Raw genomic sequence first — 21224 nt, 5'->3', positions numbered from 1 at the left:
AGTCTCAAGGACACTGATGGGAAAACCGATTTGAACTGGTCCCAACAGAAAAGGGGAAAACCCAAGCACTTCATTTACCATGTTGCCCAGTTACAGCCTGGGGGTCCCGGGATGGTTCAGGGCCAGTTAGTCTGACAGGGATTTCCCACTGACCATCAGCAGCCAGGAGGCTGAAGCTGCCGCCATCTTCCTTCCCTCCTCCCACAGTGATGCAGTCCCCAACAGAGACCCCACAAAACACATCTCCACGAGACTTCACTCTCAGTTGCTTCCCCCTACCCAGGCCCCTACTTGCCTGGTCTTAATCAGTGACTTGATGAATCTGTGGCTATTTAATTGAAACAGAAAACCAAAACCCAAACCAGAAACCCCAGGTCTAGAAGGAGCCACCTGAGTTTTAGTCAAGGACCATCCAGTGCCATTTCAATAATCTTGTAAATAAATAATTAATGCCTTAGAGTTGTTTTCAGTCGCATGAAGGTAGAAACAATTTCTTGTCTTGAAAGAAGTCAAGAGATGAGGTACATGCAAATCACACTTGAAGGATGACAAACACATTTTATCCATTTTAAACCAAACCCGGCTACGCGTTAGTATTTTCTTCGTTACTGGGTGCAAGGTTTAGTGAGGAGAGGAATCATTTCGTGTTCCCTACAGACTCTGGCCTAGTGATGGACGTCATAGTGTCAACTTCATGAACGACAGTGAAGAGTCTCACAGCCCAGACTCAAAGGGACCCCACATCAAAAAATCCTTTGAGTTGCTATATCACACCAGAGCCATTAGATGGCAGGCAAACCCCACAATAAACAACAAAGAAGAACCCTAGTCCTGATCTTCAAATACTGAGAGAGCAAGAGTGATATTGCCCAGTTATGACCCAGGAGCTCCAAAGGCTGAACGGGTTCTCTGGTGCGATGGGGACACCTGAGAGGAGCTGTCTCTGTGCTGGGTGGTGGAGAAAACCCTCTGTGTGGCTGTGCTCTAGACCAACGTGGCCTTGGCCCATCTCCTCTGTGATGGCTGTGTCTCAGAGCACTTCCCTACCTTCTTGGGGAAGGGTCAGCTTCAGCAGGAACCTCGGGGACATGGGGACCCCGGCTTTGCTCCTTCCTTCTTGCTGACTGACTCTGGTGAGGAAGGAGGACTCAGGCTTCATCCTCAGCTTGTTGGCATTAAACTTGGACATTTAAACTTGGACCAGTAATACATCAAACTGAATGAGCTATCTGCTTAGTATTAACGCTTGGGGATGTCCATGTTGGCTTTCCCACTTACGTGCCAGTGGGGACACTGTGTGGACATCTCCTGTGTCCCTCCCTACGGTCCAGGAGAGAGGGTCACCATTCCCTGCAGGGCCAGCCAGCAGAGGAACACTGCCTTAGCCTGAAATCAGCAGAAACCAGGAAGGGCTCTGGGGCTCCTGCTTACTCACGTTGCCCCCTGGACGCGATGCCTGCCTGGTCAGGGGCAGCGGGTGGGGACAGAAGTCACTCTCGTCATCAATGACCGAGATGCTTGCAGGAACACAGGTCCTGTCTTCCTGTCCCCTCTTGGGGGCACAAGCCTCACCCGGCTGTCACTCCTGCCCTGGGGCTGCTGAAGGTCTGGGACCTTGTCGATGACAGGGGTAGGGCCGACAGCTCTGACATGGCATCCCCCCTCCTCTTCCTGCCACTGGCTCCCAGGCTCCTCACCCGGGCACCTCCAGTGTGTCTCCTCTTGGTCACCGAGTGGAAGTGCAGCGTGTGTGTGCAGCTCCTGTTCTGGATTCACCCACCCCAGGTCCCCTTACTTCCCGCACAGGCCCTTCACGCCTACAGACGACAGCCTTGTTCCCTCACACATCCGGGTCCTTGTTAACCTGCGGTTCTGACTCCACCTCAGAACTCTCTGTTGGTAAGTGCTGGTTCTTGGAGACCAGAAAGTAAACTATAAACACTCAGAATCTTGCACATGGGGACAGACCGGCCACTGAGACCTGCGTCCTGGAGGCCGTGGGTGGCAGTGAGAGCTGGGCAGGGAGATCACGCCTGGCAGGGAGTCAGACACGAGGCTGTGACCAAGCCATGGAGAGGTTTTGTCTGTGAGCTTGGCTACAAGGGAGGGACTCGTCCATCTGCCTCTCAAGGTGGGGTTGTGCCCTGTTGGGTCACCTTTCATAACTTGTCCCGGGCCCCAGGACGCATGGACAACTACGTGAATTCTTGGACACAGGCAAAGGTGGGAAGGCCCAGGGGCACTTGATTTCTGGTTTGTGCCACGTTTAAGCATGATGTGGCTCTTCTGAACATCCACGTTTCCTCAAAGGCTTTGAGCGAAATAATACACTGCGGTGCCTGGGTCGGGTGTCGTTGCAGGCAGCGGAGGGTGGCACGTCCTGACTCAGGCCCCAGAGACCCTGGCAGCATCTCGGGACAGCTTCGTCTCCATCACCTGCAGAAGCAGCACGGAGGTAGGTACCTCCATGGCGTGGTACCAACAGAAACCCAATGAGGCTCCCAGGCTGCTCATCTTTGGGGCGTCTGCCCGGGCCGCCGGAACCCCGTCCAGGTTCCGGGGAAGTGGCTCTGGCTCGGACTTCTCCCTCACCATCCACGGAGTGGAGGCTGAGGACATCGGGATATATTACTGTCAGCAGCACTTCAGCTGGCCTCCCACAGCGACACATCCCCACACCCAAATCCCCTGTCTGGGTCGTGGATGCCGGTTCTCGAACCAAGACACCTGCTTCCTGCAGGAGGCCACGGCGTGAGAGGTGTGACGTGCCTCTATTTGAGATTCCACACCCTAAGAGTCTCTGTCTCCTGACCTGGTGATGCGGGGGCGGGCTCCAAAGAGTGAATTGACTGTAGAAATTTATAAATTGATAGCAATGCTACTTTTATTATCACCGTCCACCGGCAATTGTGAACAATGCCAATGACAAGACACTTGTTCCCACAGGAAGGACCACGCCCCCCAGCACACCACACTCCCTGTCACACCACTGGATGGCCCACTCACATGTCCGGTCGTTGGTGCGGGCTGTTGGCCGGGTGCCTCAGGGCCCCACGTGGCCTCTCATCGACCATGAGGCTAGATCGGCTTTCTTGCACTCTGAGATGGAAGGTGAAAGCTGCAAAACCTCTCGAGGCCCGGACTCCAGAACTGGCCTGGGGCCCCTATCACCACATGCTGTTTGACACAGCACGTCCCAAGGGTGCACTTCGATTCAAGAAGTCAAGAAATAGTCTCGACAGTCCTAAAGAGATCAGTTCCACGCTTGATGGGAGGAGCAGGTGGCAGTGTTCTTCTCACCTACCATAAGTGCCTTGAATTATAAGTTTAACAACGGCCAAGAGAAGAACGGCTGAGATATGTACTTAATGCTTATTATGTGCCATAAACTGAGCTAAGTCTTAATATGAGATGTTTTATTTGCCTCTTCCAGTAGAAGGCTATGAGGCAGAGAGAGGTTATGAAATGTGTCCGAGGTCATTCAGACAGGAAGCCAGGATTCTAACCAGAAAATCTGAATCATAGAACGGGGTGGGTGGTGTCACCACCCAGAGGAATTCTGCATAGCTAGCCGTGGAAAAATTCCCTGAGAAGCACTAGCACTGGGGGGTAGCCAGTCACATAATAAATAATCTCAAGCCTCAGATATATCCCAGATCGGACCAGCTCTCACCTCCTCCACTGCCTGACCTGGAGCAAGCCTCCATCATCTTTCACCCGGACCAGGGCTGCACCCTCCTCAAAGATGGCCAGCTTCTCCCCTGGTCCACCTGCAGTCCGTTCTCAACTCGGCAACATCCCCTCGCATCTTCCGCTGACACAGGTTTGTCGGTCAGGTAGCATGACGCCAAGAATTTTGTGAGCCACAGACCGAGGTGCTGACAGTAGCATGGTAGACAAGGACGCCAAGCAGTAGCCAGACGTAGGGTCTACTGTAGTGGTGACAAACGGCTGTCCACTTCTTGGTGGAGGGGGTGCATAAAATATAGCTACTACCAGATGGGTAGCTGGATCCCCTGGGCACTGAAGCCTGATAAGGGTTCAGGGATAGGATTAATCTTTTCCTTTAAACTGTTGTGCAATTACCTGGTGGGAAAATGCCACGTAAGTCCCAGTTAGGGGACGTCTGTGTTGTGGAGCCCGGGCTTCACCTCCATCCTCCTCGTCGTGGCCACCGGATGCCTGAGCTCAACGAACAGGCACCAGCGTGTCTGGGAAAGAGGCTAACTGACCTCCACGGAGTTGGTCATCTCGTCTGCCTGATGATTGAGAGCTCCCTGTACAGGGCACGTGTTGTCATGAGCATTTGCATAGGACACAAATGCTCTTACAGTAGGTGCCTGGTCCAGAGATCCATTCATAAAACTCTACTTTGGAGCCTCTCGTCACCAACCTCCCAGGTCGTTTTATCCAATCTTCTGACCGTCGGACCACACCGTTAATGAGTGCCCTTGAATGTGGTAGATCTCTGATTTGGGTTCTCTCTGAGAGGTAACATGGATTGGAAAACACAACCCCAAGCTCTGCCCACTAGATGAATTTCCTCCCACGTGTTCTCCTCCCCACCCCACCCCCCCACCCCCGCCATTTTTAAAGTGGTCATTAAAGCTAAAAATCTACCTTGGAGGGCTGACAGCATATCCCACGTAAATTAAATCTGAACTATTTTCTTTCTCATTCAGTGTGTAGAGAAAATTCACATAAGGCTGTGGGTATAGGATGAGGGTAAAGGAGGAATTCAGCAAGTGCAGGTTCCAAGACAGTTTGAACAACTTCTATATGTATAGCACGTGTGCCCTGGGGACTTCGTCAAGGACCAGCCTGTGTATCCCACTTCTACCTGATGATAGGAGGCTGTTGTGCACATATGCATTTATATCTGGGTGCATCAGATCCCACTGAATTCATAAAGGACAATGCAGATCACACAGCTTCTTTGTGTCCTAAAGACTACAGGTAGTCTCTACCGGGGCTCAATGAGAAGTCAGGACTATTATCCCACAAGGGATAGGTTATCTTTAGGAGAGACCATAACATTGTTGTTTCGATACCCTAGAGGTCTGTACTGTGGTTCTGGAACCTCCAAGCACTGTCCCTATGTTCCACAGGCACTTTAAGCATCATTGGCTTACTGAATCATAAGTCCACTGCATGCTGAACTTGGTGCGGACTCCTCTTCTGTTCTGGGACTCACTCGACACAGCCAACTTTACTACCAAATCAATAAATGAGTCAGAGGAAGTCTCTCAAAAATGGACGTGTTGCCTTCAGGATCCAAAGAGGACGGCTGCCTGGGGTTGACTCTATCTTTTAGTTATGAGATTCATGTCTTTATTTTAGAAACAATTTCTCAATATTCCCCAGATCATTCAACTACGAGAAACTTACTTACAACCACAACCAGGACCATGAGGGAGGTAGGGGCCAATTGTAGGGTTTATCTTGGGCTTGTATACTTAGCCACGGTATTTGATCTGTGACAAAGGAGGAAAGAATATACAATGGGGGAAATACAGTCTCTTCAAAAATGATTATGGGGAGTCAATTATCCGACTCCCTATTTCCGTTCAGATCATGTAGTGCTCTGAGCTGGGCATGGAACCTGCTTAAGATTCTCCCTCTCCCTCTCCCTCTGCCCCTCCCCCTCCCAAACACAAACAAGCAAACAAACACATATTATACACACAAACACACACACAGTGATACTGGGAAAATTGGACAACTACTTGCAAAACAATGAAACTGGACCACTTTCTTGTACCGCACTCAAAAATAAACTCAAGATGGATTAGAGTCCTAAATGTGAAACCTGAAATCATAAACTGCCTAAAAGAAAACATAGGTAGTAATCTCTTGGACATTGGCCCTAGCAACCTACTTATAAATGTGTATCCTCAGCCATGGGGAAAGGAAGCAAAATAAAGTATTGAATCTACACCAAAATAAAAAGCTTTATTACAGCAAGGGGAACCATCAACAAAACCAAAAGGCAACCTAATGAATGGAGAAAGGTATTTGCAAATGACTTATCCAACAAGGGGTTCATGTCCAAAATATATAAAGAACTCACACAACTCAAAACTAAAAAAAACAAACAGTCCAACCGATTCTGGATTTTTAATTATATAAGCCCTAGGAATGAGTTCTTAAAATTGGAAACAATTTAGCCAATATATTTACAAATATTTTTGTATTCCCCTCCCCACATTCTCTTCTTAGACCTCCAATTATACGCAAAATAGACTGCTTGAAGCTGTCACACAGTTCACTGATGCTCTGTTCATTTTATTTTTTTCCAAGTTCAGAAAGAGTTTTCTACAAACCCAGCAGATTCTTCACGTGTATATCAGTCACTGTGTGGTCACATGTACAGGGGAACTCTGTAGATACTCTGGGTTCTGTCTCCGTGCTGACAACGGACCATACCGAGGCCATCAGCAAATCAGATCAAAGAGAAAGATTGTCTGGCCTCGGTAATATCCCAACCTACCAGATGCAGAGCTTGTTAAATGGCTTGCAGTTTGTTAAAATGTGTCATTCTCAATCGAACCTATCTTAGATGGAGGGGAGGCAAAGAAAGCATATCATGAGCATTGAAGAGAATACAAGACACTTTCCTCAAAGGACAGTAGACTGATTCTATGCCATGACCCCACGGAGAGACACGTTCTCTGCAGGCACGTGTGTGCCACCCTGGTCAGGCTCGGGCATCTGGCAGACAGGAGCCTGGCTTGTTACTGAGATTACCCAGCCCCGCAGCTGTGCCCAGCCTGGCCCTTCCTCTGCTGATTTGCATATTACTCAAGCACAGCCCACTTCCCTGAACGCTGATTAATGGGCCGGTCACACCCTGTGCAGGACCCAGTCCCGGTCAGGACACAGCATGGACATGAAGGCCCCCGCTCAGCTCCTGGGCCTCCTGCTGCTCTGGCTCCCAGGTAAGGAAGGAGAACACTGGGAAATTACTCAGCCAGTGCGCCCAGTACTGCCTGGCCCTCCAGCCGCGTCCTCTTATGACATGATTCATCATGTGGGTCTTTGTTTCTCTGTGCCCCATCTCAGGAGCCAGCTGCGAAATCCAGATGACCCAGTCTCCATCCTCGCTGTCTGCATCTCCAGGAGACAGAGTCACCATCACCTGCCGGGCGAGTCAGAATGTTAACACGTGGTTAGCCTGGTTTCAGCAGAAACCGGGGAAAGTTCCTAAGCTTCTGATCTATCGTGCATCCACGTTGCAAACTGGGGTCCCCTCGCGGTTCAGCGGCAGTGGGTCTGGGACAGATTTCACCCTCACCATCAGCAGCCTGGAGCCTGAAGACGCTGCCACTTACTACTGCCAGCAGCATAACAGCGGCATCCACAGTGATTTAACGAGAGACAAAAACCTCTATAACCTTCAGTGATTATCTCATTATACCAGGTGCTTCTTTATCAGCAGCTGCTGTGGTGCTCAGCTCAGCATGTCTGTTCTGTTCGGAAATCCTGAGGTTCTGAAAAGCAAGTCCATGACAAGATTTGAACTCTGATCCCTGGCTGTGCCTCAGCCTTCGCTGCACGACCAGGTTCAAACACAATTTCACCACTAAGGGCGTCAGATCAGATTCATATGAACGGACGCCTCCGATGGTCCCGGCCGGCGTGAGAAGACACCCACATCTGCAACAAACAGACACGGGCAGGGAAGAGTGGAAACCAACGTAATTCGCAGATGGAAGGATTGTATGCAGAGAAAATTCCAAATATTTTACAAAGAAGCTACTAGAAATAATAGGAGAAATAGGTCATCATTGGATTCAAATCAACATGCAAAAGTCAGTTTGATTTCTATGCAACTGAAAGACATGCTTAAAAATTAAACTTAGAAAGCGCACGAGTTCCAAGTGCCTCAAAAGCGTCCAGTATTTAGGGAAAATAACAAAATACACTCAAAGTTCCAGAATATCCTTTAAACACACACACACACACACACACACACACACACACACACAATCTACGTAAATGGAAGGCCATATTATGCCCAAGGATTGAAAGTCTCCGTATTGTGACTATGTCAAATCTATCTTCCCCTTCTGCCCATGTCTGTGTAGAAGCTGGAACGTTCACCCCTCACAAGTCTCCAGCTCAAGCTAGGGTGCTTCTAGTGCCTATAATCCCACTCCCTAGCGATTATAAATGCTCAACATGCTGTCCCGTGGAAACCAGCCTGGACCTGCTCGTGCACATCCTGCTGTCTCCAGGAGTCCCTTGTAGGGATAATAAACACCCTCTCGACTTCTCTTGGTAGGTGGCATATCGTCAGCCTCAAAAAATGCCTATTAATTGGAAACGGAGTACTTCCCACCTCCACGGAAAAACCCTAAAACATAAATATTGAAAGAGATAAGGAAAGAAGGAAAGCCCATAGAGTCGAGCCCCACTTTTCTCTTTTCCGGCGAGAATCTGAGATAAAGGACAGGCCAAGAGGCCTCAGAGCTGAGCAAAGCCTTCAGCCATCTCACACAGCCATAGATAAAAATTAATCTCGGGGCACCTGGGTGGCACAGTTGGTTACGCGTCTGACTCTTGATCTTGGTTCAGGTCATGATGTCACAGCCCGTGAGTCGAGCCCCACATCGGACTCTGCGCTGATGGTGAGGAGACCAGTTGGGATTCTGTCTCTCCTTCCATCTGCCCCTCTCCCACTTGTGCGCGCGCTCTCTCTCTCTCTCTCTCTCTCCCTGTCTCCAAATAAACTTAAAAAAAATTTTTTTTAATTAATCTTCAAGGACTATAAAGAAGGAGGGATTCTGACAAATTTCAAGGACTCCAGTTGGAATCCTGGCAGGCCCACCCCCTAGGAGGAGGGAAGAACTGGGCAATGTATGACCCATGCGGGAGCCCAGACTCAAAGCACAGTGCAATCCTTGACTGGATGAGGGTGACATACCCTAGCGTTTCAGGCTGCCAGACTCAAATGTAATCTCTTTCTGGATGAAAAAAATCATTCCAGAGCCGAAAATCGCCACTAAACTGTTTCACGGCCACTGTGTGTGTAAATCGACACAAGGATTAAGTACACACAACACAGTATGGTTTTCAGTCAACAATTCTAAGCCAACAAAATCAAGGAGAGAAAAAAACAGGCAACAGAAACAGACCCCTCCTTTTGCAGATATCAGGTAATAGGATGTAACATGCGTAATGCAGGAGGTGACGAGATTGAGAGTTAGAAAGCCCGAAACTATTATAAGTAACCGTCAAGACGACCCAGCTCAAGGTTCTCCCTTCCTGCACGCATGACAAAGTGCGAAACCTGGTTCTCCCCAGGCCAGGGGTCATGGCTTTGGAGACCTGCAGATAACACTCACATATTTTTTAATGTTGTTCGATTATTGAGAGAGAGAGAGAACACAAGATGGAGAGGGGCAGAGAGAGAGAGAGAGAGAGGGAATCCCAAGCTGGCTCTGCACTGCCAGCACAGAGCCCAATGCGGGGCTTGAACTCACGAACCGTGAGATCACGACCTAGCTGAAACCAAGAGTCAGACACTTGACCAACCGGCTGAGCCACCCAGGCGCCCCGAGATTCACGTTTTTAAAAAAAATGTTTGTTTATTTGAGAGAAAGTGACAGAAAGAGAGAGCACACGAGAGGGGGAGGGGCAGAGAGAGGGAGAGAGAGAATTCCAAGCAGGCTCACACTGCCAGCCCAGAGCCTCACGCAGGACTCGAACTCACGGAACTGTTGAGATCATGACCTGTGCAGAAACCAAGAGTTGGACGCTTCACAGACTGAGCCACCCAGGTGCTCCCGGTACATCATTTCTTTCTTTCAGAACTATTTTTTCCTATTTGCATTTCCATGGTAAGTTTCTTCCCTTTTCCAGTTTCCCATGGGTGGCTGTGCTGAATCCGGCTCTATCCCTCTTGTCGGTGGCAGTGGGAGGGCGTGTCTCCATCTCCTACAGGGCCAGTCTCAGTCCCATCCATGGCACCGGTTCCAGCAGAAGCCACACCGATCTCTGGAACCACTGACGCAGAGGGTGTCCACAGGGCCCCCCGGGGGCCCAGCCTAGGTCAGTGCCAGTGGGTCAGGGACAGATTGCGCACACATAATAGGCAGCATGGAGCGTGGGGACACCACGCACACTTGTGCACACAGAACCCTCACTACGACCCTGCGCAGCGTGACGACCCTAAACACACCCTCCCGCGTGGGGGCGGCGGTTCCGCTCAACCCAACAGCTGCCTCCTCCAGGGATCAGTCAGGGCAGCTGCTCCTCTCAGAGGAAAACCAAGCTGGGGGGGGAGGTGACAACGGTGGGGGGCCCTCGCAGGAGGGCAGTGAGGCAGAAATATGGGTTTAACGCTAGCTAATAGCACAGGATTCGTGTTAATTTTCAGGTTTGATAAGTAGGCTGTGGTTATGCAAGGTGATACGTTAGGGGAAGCCAGGGCGGGAGTATATAGGAACTCTCTTTTGTGTGAAATTTTGGGTGAGTGTAAATTATCCCGAAGTAAATGATGGCATAGAAATAAAAATAACTCAAAGTCAGGAGAGGGCATAGTCTTACTGAAGAATTCCGCAAGCCCCATTCTGTTTTTCCTTCAGTCTCCGGCTGTAATTCCAGCGGCTGCTGGTGATGCCCGGCTCCCATCATCTGCAGCGTGTTCACTTATTGGAGCAATCTTGAAAAACATAGAAGGTGATCAAAACCTGCTAATGCCTACTTCTGAGAATAAAACTCCAAGTGACCAGAGTTCAGTGTTTGCTTAGAATTCCATTTCTTTTTGTGGCACCTGGGTGGCTCAGTCGTTTAATCATCCGACTGTTGATTTCAGCTCAGGCCATGGTCTCACAGTTCATGAGATCGAGCCTCGAACTGGGCTCTGCACAGACAGCACGGAGCCTGCTTAGGATTCTCTCTCTCTCTCTCTTGCTTTCTTCCCCTCCCCTGTTCTCTTTCTCTCTCTCTCAAAAAATAATACACATTAAAATAATTCTTTAAATAAACATGAAAAAGCTTAAGATTCACCAAATATGTATGGAATTCAGCCTTATTTAGAAGTATAAAGGTGACTGGGAAAGTTCTAGAGAACTACTAAACTGGTCGAGGAAAAGAAGGAAACATTTAACACAAGTTACTATTTTTTTAAATATGTATTTATTTTTGGGGGGGTGGGTGCAGGTGGGGAGGGGCAGAGAGAAGGGGACAGAGGATCTGAAGCAGGTTCTGGGGCTCGAACGCATGAACCTTGAGATCATGACCCGAGCTGAAGTCGGGTGCTCAACCGACTGAGCCACCCAGGTGCCCCAGTGTGTGCCTGTACTCTTTAGGCAGCATCGATTTTATCTCTCAATTTCCCTTCAAACACAGACATGTTATATTACTTTGCTCACGTGGGAGTGCCCCCCCACCCCCACTGCCTCCTCCCGGCTGCTGTGCCCACAGGAGATTTGCATATCGTTCCCTAAGGGAGGGCTAACGTACACAGTCTCAGATAAAACCTTTGCACCTGACATAAAAGATCAGCTCTAATCTTGCTTTGATTGACCAGGACTCACCAGTTCAGCTTCTCAAAATGAGGTTCCCTGCTCAGCTGCTGGGGCTGTTGATGCTCTGGATCCCAGGTGAGGGCAGAGGGGGGATGAGAAAGGAGAATGGGGTGTGGAGGGAGAGCTTTTGGGGTGCCACTGCTCCCCACGTGTGTTCTGTCCACGGGTGGGACTGCCCTCCAGCAGGGGAATTTAATTTGGGGGCCTGGGAAATCAAGAAAAAACTGAAAGGAACAAAGAGCAGTGCTTTAGTGAGATGCTGGAAAGGAAGAGGCCACTTTGTGCCTGCAATTCTTTGGAAACTGGGTACATTTAGAGGATGAATCAAATCACAAAATACGATTTAGCCTTAAATACAAAAACATTTTAAATCATAAAAGTGGCTTCTAAGGTTTCTGCATAACGTTGTGCTTCTCTCTCATTATTTTAGGATCCAGTGGGGATGTCGTGATGACGCAGACCCCTCTGTCCCTGCCCGTCACCCCTGGAGAGCCGGCCTCAATCTCCTGCAGGGCCAGTCAGAGCCTCCTGCACAGTAATGGAAACACCTATTTACATTGGTACCTGCAGAAGCCAGGCCAGTCTCCACGGCTCCTGATCTATAGGGTTTCCAACCGGGACTCTGGGGTCCCAGACAGGTTCAGTGGCAGCGGGTCAGGGACAGATTTCACCCTGAGAATCAGCAGGGTGGAGGCTGACGACACTGGAGTTTATTACTGCCTGCAAGGTACACACAGACCTCCCACAATCGTTCAGCCCCAAACACAAACCTCCCTGCCTGTCACTGCCCAGCTGCCCACATGTGCTGTTTGGGGAGCAGGCAGAGCAGATTCTGAGCGTGTGTAAGAAGATGCTAGAGAACTCAGGGGACTAGGTTGCAGCTGAGGGCTCTGGGCCACAAGGGCCTCGGCTGCAGCTCAGGCACCCCACACCGAGGCCCTGGAAACGGCATGTCCTTGCTGGGTGGAGGCAGCAGGGGCGTGGAGGGGCCCGAGAGCCCTTGGAGCCAGCAGTCATGAGAAAAAGGGAGAGGTGACTGAAAACATCGCAATTCGCCCTGCTTGGCCTACGGGTGTCAACTCAGTCCGCATGACAGGCAGACAAGTGGGTCAGATTTGTGGAACACAAGTTAAATACATGTTGGAGTTCAGCAATTTGGGTCTATCTTTAAGAAGATCAGATCTGGTAATATTATGAAATTGATATTTACCCACTTTCCTATTTCTCCTGTTAGTACTTATGTTCCCACTCCATTGATATGTTTAAGGGAACATTCTAAACCAGCTGGTGTCAGGTGGGATGAACCGAGAACAATCAGTAAAAGTGTTGGATTCTGAGTGTGCAAAGAATCTTCCGTAATTTCAGAGCAGGTATGATATTGTGAGAGGTGACTGATGTGTGACTTTTACAAATAACCAACACATTTAATGCTATAAATTCAGTGTGACGAAGTCCCTGTTTCTGGCAAACGACCAATTTTGGGGTTTTTCTTTGTTAAAATTTTTATTTTTTTTTATTTTTAGAGAGAGGGTGCACGCAAGTAAGGGAGAGGGGCAGAGGGAGAGAGGGAGAGAATCTTAAGCAGATTCCATGCCCAGCTCAGAGCCTGATGCAAGGCTTGATCCTATGACCCTGGGATCATGAACTGGGCCAAAGTCAAGAGTCAGAACCAACTGAGTCAACAAGCACCCCACAATCCACCAATTTCGATACACTGTTTTCTTTAGTTTTAAAACAATATCTAATTTCTCTTTTCATTTCTTGTTGGGCCCAAGTTTCACTTGCTGGGTATACTTTCTAGTGAGAGCAGATACTTAGGAAAGATGACCAACTTCAATCACAGGTGCCTCAGGGCCTAGGAATCCACTCCAGGGACCTGCGTTGGGGAAGGTCCTTCTGCTGGATGGCTTGACCTCAGTACTCATGCAAATAGAAAGTCTCCCTCTAAATCAGAGAGAAGTCCCTTTTGGGCCGATCAGGGAACAGGCTCTGCATATCTCTCATGGTGGCCAAAGCAGTGTGGGTTTGGAATATCTGAGCTGACAAAGTCTATAGGTCATCATAGAAGAGTATCACATTCTCCGTTCACAAACCCTGATTCTAAAAAAACAGATTCAGACTGTTTCACCAAACCTGTCTTCCCACCCACATCACACACTGTCTTCCCATTTTATGGAACCCCAACAAAGATCGTCTGACAACAGAGACAAATCTACATTAAAATCCACCTGTGTAAGTCCTTCCTCATTCAGCTGATGATGGTCAAGTATAGAGAGACTCACAGAACTGCTCTGTTCTCCACGAGGATGCCTTGCACCCCTTTACTTCTCATGTGTGTGGACTCACGGTCAGTTTCGTTGACCAAGCCACAGCATGGTTGGTTATCAGGCAGGAGACATTCTTTTTTAGAATTAGGAATATTATGGTCTCTGTATATAGATATATAAGGACATTTCAAAGCCTCTTTGTAACCAAGAAAGAATTCTTATAACATTGAACACTCTCAAAAATAGTAATTTGAACATATATGATGCATATCAATGCCCAGGTGAGTGCTCTGGGGGGACATCTTCCTCACTGGGGACACAGAGTTAACCCTGGAAGCCCCAGCTCATTTTCTTTGCCTCCTATTACTCTGGCTCCCCGGGGAGAGGAACATGGGATTATTCTGCATGTCAATGAAAAGTTTCTCGATGTTGTTGAGTCCTGTGCGCCTATGCACAGTCAGCCCAATAATTAAAGCTCCACAGAGACCAACCATCCTAGCTCTGCTGGGAAGACAACAGTTAAGGTCTAGATTACATGGACGACTTTTGTGTTTCATGTCCAACCTCGGCTACCGCCAGAGAAACCATGATGATGTAGTCTGCAGCCTCCCTTTCTCTGTCCCCAGGTGACAGGACAATCCTGACCTAGCCCTAGAGGCTAGTTTGGTACCAGCAGAAACGTGGGCAGACCTCCAGGCTCCTCATCTATGGGGCACCCCCCAAGGCCATAGGCACCTGAGCCCAGTTCAGGGCAGGTAGATCTGAACCGATTTCACTCTCGCCACGGGCAGCCCGGAAGCGGAGGATGTGCCGGTTTGCTACAGTCAGCCAGACCCCAGTGAGAACCACAGTGATCCCGTCTCTACCACAGCCCTTAGCAGCCTCATCTGCCTTCACCCTCTTTCACCCCTAGTGAACAGCTGTTTCCTCCAGAGACGGGGACATAGATCTTCGGCAGTTTTCCCTGTTCCCTTCGTCACCCCAAAGAGGAGGTTGTGAGAGTTAGAACCGTACTTCATTCAGGTCTTGTTGAATTCCCTGGGCTTTCAGACTCTCTTTTGCTCCCCCTCCCAAAATGTCAGATGTTAAAGAAACAGGAGAACACCACGTTCACATCTACACTTTTTATCAGGAGGAAACTGAGGCTCGGGGAAGGTCATCAATATCCCAAGTTTGTGCAGGCAGTTAATGGTGAATATATTAAGGGGAACCTCCTCTCTCAGATTCTCCAAGTACTTCTAGTTTGACCTGAACAAATGATGGCCTCATCTGTCAATGTGCAGTCCCTGACAAAATGGTTCCAGAAATGTTCCCCAGGGCCCCTCAGGGGATATTTTCTCTCAATCACAGCAGTAAGGTCTGGAGCCTGAAAATCTATTGTTGGCCAAGTCCTTTCAAGGAGAAGTACACGTTTTCTTTGCCGAAGGCCCCTTAAAAGCAACTCTGAGAATCGTGTGGTTTCAGAGGAAGAGAGATGCAAGTCCTCTGCGCGTAGGGGAGGAGGTCCTGGCTTGTAAATCACGTGGTCCATCTGCTTCCTTGTGTAAGTTAAGTGGATCTCCGAGAGGGAAGGTTCTCGGTGCTTTTACAAAATGAGCATCCACCTGGTCCGGGGTATCACCTGTCTGTCCCTGTCCGGACAGGCTTAATTTGAACTTCTTAGGAAAGAAAGCTCCATGGACCAGTTATGTGAAGTGAATTTCCTTGGCGATAAGAATCTGTCAAGGAAACATTCGTGTAATTTGTATCAGAAAATCCCAGCCCCACAGATCTGCCTCCTGTTTCCTTGGCAGTTGCTCAACTAAGACCTTGCCTATCTGTTGAGTTCTCTTCAAACACCCCTGAACCCTCAAAGCACTGGGAAAACGAGCATCCCAGTGTGTGACCTGGCATCTAATTATCCTCAGTACGAGTTTCCATAAAAGACAGGCACTGGTTCCATCCAGAGAAGAGAACCCACCGGCAGGCAGGGCAAAATAGATCTTTCTGTCACAAACTGAAGGACACTCAGCTATTGATTCATTAGCACAGAAATTTATCCAGCACTCTAACTCATTCTGGGTTTAAAAGCCTCCTATGCTTTGAGGACCTAGAATTGGGGCTCATATTAAATAACTACACATTGAAGTCATCTTTTTAGTCACAAGAGGAACGCTGTTCTGTTACTGGAACGTTTAGCTGAAAGTCATGTCTGTATCTATGAATGTTAGAGCAGTTTTCAAAAAGTTACCTATCGCTTATCAAAGAGTAAGTGAAAATACTAGAAGCGAGAGATTTTATGTAAGGATTTGTTCAAGGCAAGGTGATAAGAGACATTATTTCGTCTCACAGCAAATGTGGATCTATCCCTGTGTATACTAAAGAGATATCATGAAGGGACCGTGAGGAAACGTGGAAGGAAATACCTCCCCTGCTTTCCGGGGATGAGGAACTGCCTCACTGATTCTCTCCGGAAACAATCTCCCATTGTTGGTCATTGATTCTTAAAGATTATTAATAAAAATTACTTATATTTGTGAGTAAAGGCCCCATGTCCAGAGATACTCATTTCCCAAGTTGTCTTGAGTTTACATAAATTCTTTTTTTTTAATTTTTTTTTAACGTTTATTTTTGAGACAGAGACAGAGCATGAACGGGGAAGGGTCAGAGAGAGAGGGAGACACAGAATCTGAAACAGGCTCCAGGCTCTGAGCTGTCCCCACAGAGCCCGACGCGGGGCTCGAACTCACGGACCGCGACATCATGACCTGAGCCGAAGTCGGACGCTTAACCTACTGAGCCACCCGGGCGCCCCAAGTTTACATAAATTCTTGAAGGACACTTTGCTGAGAACTGAACTCTAGTATGTGGCTTCTTTTTCTTGTCATTTTGAAGATGCCTCAGTCTCTGCTTCCCTCTGTTTGTGTTTGAGAAATTAGCTGTCAGTCTTCTTGTTCCTTCGAAATGGGAGGATTTTCTTTCGGGTGTGCTAAGATTTTTTTCTATGTCATCAGGAAAGAGACTAAATAAAGAATGGTGTTCCTCATACAATAATATGTGCGCGCAGAGCAACGACAATCAACTTCAACGAACGCCAACAGCGTATGAACCTAATATGCGGTTGGTGAAAGAAGCTTCATTCGTGTAAAGTCCAAAAAAAAGGAAACATTGAACCGTTTGTGAGACGTCCTTCGGGGGCAAAGCTGTAAAGCAAAATGAGGGAGTGATTATAGTGGAGGTCAGGGTGGTGGTGTATCTGGAGTTCATTCCTTTTACTGCTAGTTACCATGGCATCGAATAGACAGATCACATTTTGTTTATCCATTTATAGGTTGATGGACATTTATGCTGTTTCTACTTTGGGGCTCTTATAAATAAGTCCTGTTTATCTAGCATCTACTGTAGAATACTTCACGATGGAGAACCAAATTTTAAATATCACATAGGATGCTGTCAGTACAAGTAACAGAGGGTTAGAGAAAGTGTGGGTTCCAGAGCAGACTGAGTCAATGACTTAAAGATCAAACAGTTTCGGGGCACCTGGGTGGCTCAGTTGGTTGAGCGGCTGACTTCGGCTCAGGTCATGATCTCACAGCTCGTGGGTTCGAGCCCCGCATCGGGCTCTGTGCTGACAGCTCGGGGCCTGGAGCCTGCTTCGGATTCTGTGTCTCCCTCCCTCTCTCCCCCTAACCCACTCGCATTCTGTCTCTGCCTCTCTCAAAAATAAAGATCAAACAGTTTCCACGTCATTGCGCTGTTGTCCTCAGCCTAATAATAACAGGCACCCTCATGATGGGAAAGTGGCTGACATGCCACTTTGTGTCCAAACCACAGGAGAAAAACACTGTCTGTTCACTGAAACGTCAAATACAATTTTTGAGTCTGTATTTAAGTCCTATGGAGCAACCCAGAACAACAGCAGTAACTGCATATACTGCTTCTCTTCAGGCAGTAAAGGTTGGGGTTATGTCAGCTTGCCACGAATCCAGAGAAAAGATAGAAGCTGAAAGCATAAGGTACTGAGGTGTTTAAGAATGAAGCCTGTCTGGGGGCGCCTGGGTGGCGCAGTCGGTTAAGCGTCCGACTTCAGCCAGGTCACGATCTCGCAGTCCGGGAGTTCAAGCCCCGCATCAGGCTCTGGGCTGATGGCTCAGAGCCTGGAGCCTGTTTCCGATTCTGTGTCTCCCTCTCTCTCTGCCCCTCCCCCGTTCATGCTCTGTCTCTCTCTGTCCCAAAAATAAACGTTGAAAAAAAAATTTAATAATAAAAAAAAAAAGAATGAAGCCTGTCTATATGCTCAGTAAGCATTCGATCCTCCTTCCACACTCATGTATGCCTTGAGATCAGGGTAGTGAGAATGGGTGAGTCTTCATAACAGAGACCCGGTGGCAGAGAGGAGACACAGCCCCAAGAGTCCAGAAGAATATGCAAGTATTTTCACACTGCAGAAACAGGAAACGCAGAGATGCCCTAGAGATCCTGGAACCTAAATCCAGACTCATTGTCAGAGATCGAACTATGAAGTCACCTCCAGCCCTACCTGTGAGGTCTATGCAGCTTCTCTAAAACTCACATAGTCCCGCCCCTTCTAAGTGTGACCTTAAATGCTTTTGCAAGTCTTTAGCTGAGATCCAGTGAGATATTATTTTTCCATTTCCATTTTCCCTTTTCCTGATAGCCTCTTGCCAGAAGAGAGAAGAGAAGCTGAGCGAAGGGCAGTCTTCTGAACTCACTGAGTAATGGTTTCTTGAGTTGGGCAGTGAGGCAGGTGATGGGATGGTTACAGGGAACGCTGACGTGCCACATTCCCGGAGAGCATATCCTGCCGCGAAAGCACACTGGCCCCCTCTCCACAAGATGCAGCCGAAGCCATGAGCGGGCCAGTGATATAAATCTATCTGTGAGAACAACTCAGATTCAGGAGATACAAAAACTCTTGGGAAAGGGAGACAAGGGTCCATGGGAAGTCATTACAGCCTTCACAGAATGACTTCCTTGCCCAAGAGACATAGAAGAGGCTACTCAATCTTCCCTCGAGCCTTGCACGTTCTTCCACGATGAAGCCAGAAGACCTGCAACTCATACAGCTTAGGGAGAGACAGAACTGAGCAGGGAGGAAGCAGCAGGTGCAGCCAAGCCTCCCTGACCCTCGGCCCCGGGAGAAGAGGTTTGTGTGCGAGGCTGAAGCACTGTGGGAGGAGAGCTAGGATACTGCTGACAGTGGTAACCCGCCACGTCTTCAGCCTGGAGGTTGCTGATGGTGAGGTTCACGTGAAATCCGTCCCAGATCCACTGCCACTGAATCGGTCGGGGACTCCAGATGCCCGGGTGGAAGCCCAGGAAATGAGCCGTTTGGGAGCCTGTCCCAGTTTCTGCTGGCACCAGGCTGAGTAGTTCTGGCTGGAGCTGTATAGAAGGCTCTGGCTCCGACTTGCAGTTGATGGTGACGCTCTCTCTTGTAGACCTAGTCACGGAGCTGGGAGACTGGGTCCTCACGATGTCCCCAGACACACCTGCAGTCACAAATGGACAGTGGCCGTACACGGCATCACTAATATAGTAAAATACATATTCGAAAAATGTACGTTTTCTTATTTCTCATAGGAAATCAGACCTTTCTAATGAAATGTTTTATCCACGCCACATGGGAAAGTCATCGGCCAATTTTATAAAGATCTTTCTCCTCTCGGCCTCTCACCTGAGATGCAGAGCACCAGGAAGAGGAGCAGTTGGGCTGTGGCGTCATCTTGCTGTTGGTGACCCGTCTGATGCACCCAGGCCCCATCCCCAGGAAACCCTATTAATAGAGCTCAGAGCAGCCAGCCTAGGGCGTCAGGAGCCTATGCAAAGCATCAGAGAGTATGAAAGGGTCTGCTCGGTGACTTGTGAAGCACAGAATGGAAAGAAAGAGACAAAATACCACGACCGGAGGGAAAGTGACCGTCTGCCACAAGAGGTCCAGAAATCACCTCAAACTATGATTCGCAATGGTATCCAGCCAAATCCCCAAATGTAAATGCTTGTCAGCACCAACTGTTCTATTTCAAATCAGCTGAAGTCAGCCTAAAAACATAAATCACTCTTTGTAGTAAAATGTATGTTTATGAGTATACAATTTTCACAACCTAATGGAAACAAGGTAAATACAATGTCAGGACATGGAATATACTCATGCTGTTGGATACGATGAAGATACAGCGCACACGTTTATGTCTCTATCTCTGGCTCTCTTCCGAATTTTAAATACGTATTTGAAGTTGCTTTTGGACAACTCAAAGGCGCCTCGGTTCATCCAAAGCAGACCTCTTACAGGTCCCTCTGCACAAACACCATCTCAGAAAATGTGTCACCACATACTTATGAATCACCCCTGTCGCTGCTCCGCAGGTCAACCAGTGTCTGAAACAACATCTCAGATCCTCCCCACCCCCCATTCACTGACTGACCTATGGGGTCATCGCTCCTCTGGGGGCGGTAGGTGAAATAGCTTCAGCTCCCAGTTCTGTGGGGGCAGTTTTCATTTATTCAGACTCCAAATCAACAATACTTCCAGAATTACATGAGGAACAGCATCAGGAACTCTCCTGGGCATAGAGCAGTTAAAACAAATCAAACAGAACCTCCGACCTCCTAGCTCTCTCCTTTCAGTGGGAGGGACAGATAACAAAGAAACAGATATCATGTCTGCTGCTCCCTGCCCTGGAGCAGTGTCATCACTCAGGGTGAATGGGGCAGTGGATGTCCAAGTCCATTTGGTGGAACCTCATCCTTCAGCATGAACAGAGTCAGAAGAAGAGAGGACGCGTCTGTGCAGGCTAACCCTTCTGTTCTGGAAAAATAAAGTCAACTGTAGTCTCACATATTGTCACGTATCTAAATCATCTCTTGATCACGGACAGTAGTCTTTCAATTCACCACTTCCCTACAGCCTGAAACTACCCCGGACACAGGCCAATGACAAAAATCAATACCCTAACACCGTATATAAAAATGAACTAGACCCAGTTTCATCAGAGCACTTGGTATGGTTAATACTCATTTCTAGCAAAGAGAACCACCTTTCGTTTTCTCTTTTTCCATTTTTTCTTGAAACATGAACTTTATCTGCATAGAAGAGGTAAGCATTGATTCTTAATTTGCCTCAAATTATAGTGACTTCCCCTTTGAAGCGCTCACTGTTTCTTCCTATAATCCTTAACTCAGAGCATTGGGTACAGATGGTTCCTCCAAACCATCTAGCTTCTCTACTCAAGACTCTCTGTTACTCTTTGGTAAACTTGGTTTGGGTAATGCTGATTCCAACCTGATTCCAAGGATGAAACGCAGGACAGTAGATTTTTCTTTCAGCAAGTTCTCCTCCTTGACTGCAGTGGTCTGTAGAAATCTGTCAAGAATGGTCATTACTGAAGCTTGACCATCTGCAGAGAATCTCAGAATTCCCGAT

At 48.3% G+C, this 21224-nt stretch overlaps 1 gene segment (V, D, J or C); it reads left to right on the top strand.

Annotated features, from left to right (window-relative positions):
* Nucleotides 1–6844: 6844 nt before the first annotated feature.
* Nucleotides 6845–21224, top strand: part of LOC125161553 (immunoglobulin kappa light chain-like) — an 85982-nt gene continuing 71602 nt past the window's right edge. The window contains 2 exon segments of the V gene segment in view: nt 6845–6938; nt 7063–7357. Of these exon segments, the coding sequence occupies nt 6884–6938; nt 7063–7357 (350 nt within the window).

This window comes from Prionailurus viverrinus, chromosome A3 (genome assembly GCF_022837055.1).
Source record: "Prionailurus viverrinus isolate Anna chromosome A3, UM_Priviv_1.0, whole genome shotgun sequence".
In the NCBI taxonomy this organism is placed as follows: Eukaryota; Metazoa; Chordata; class Mammalia; order Carnivora; family Felidae; genus Prionailurus; species Prionailurus viverrinus.
Note: the sequence above shows the minus strand (reverse complement) of the source record. Positions and strands in the feature narration are given on the sequence as shown.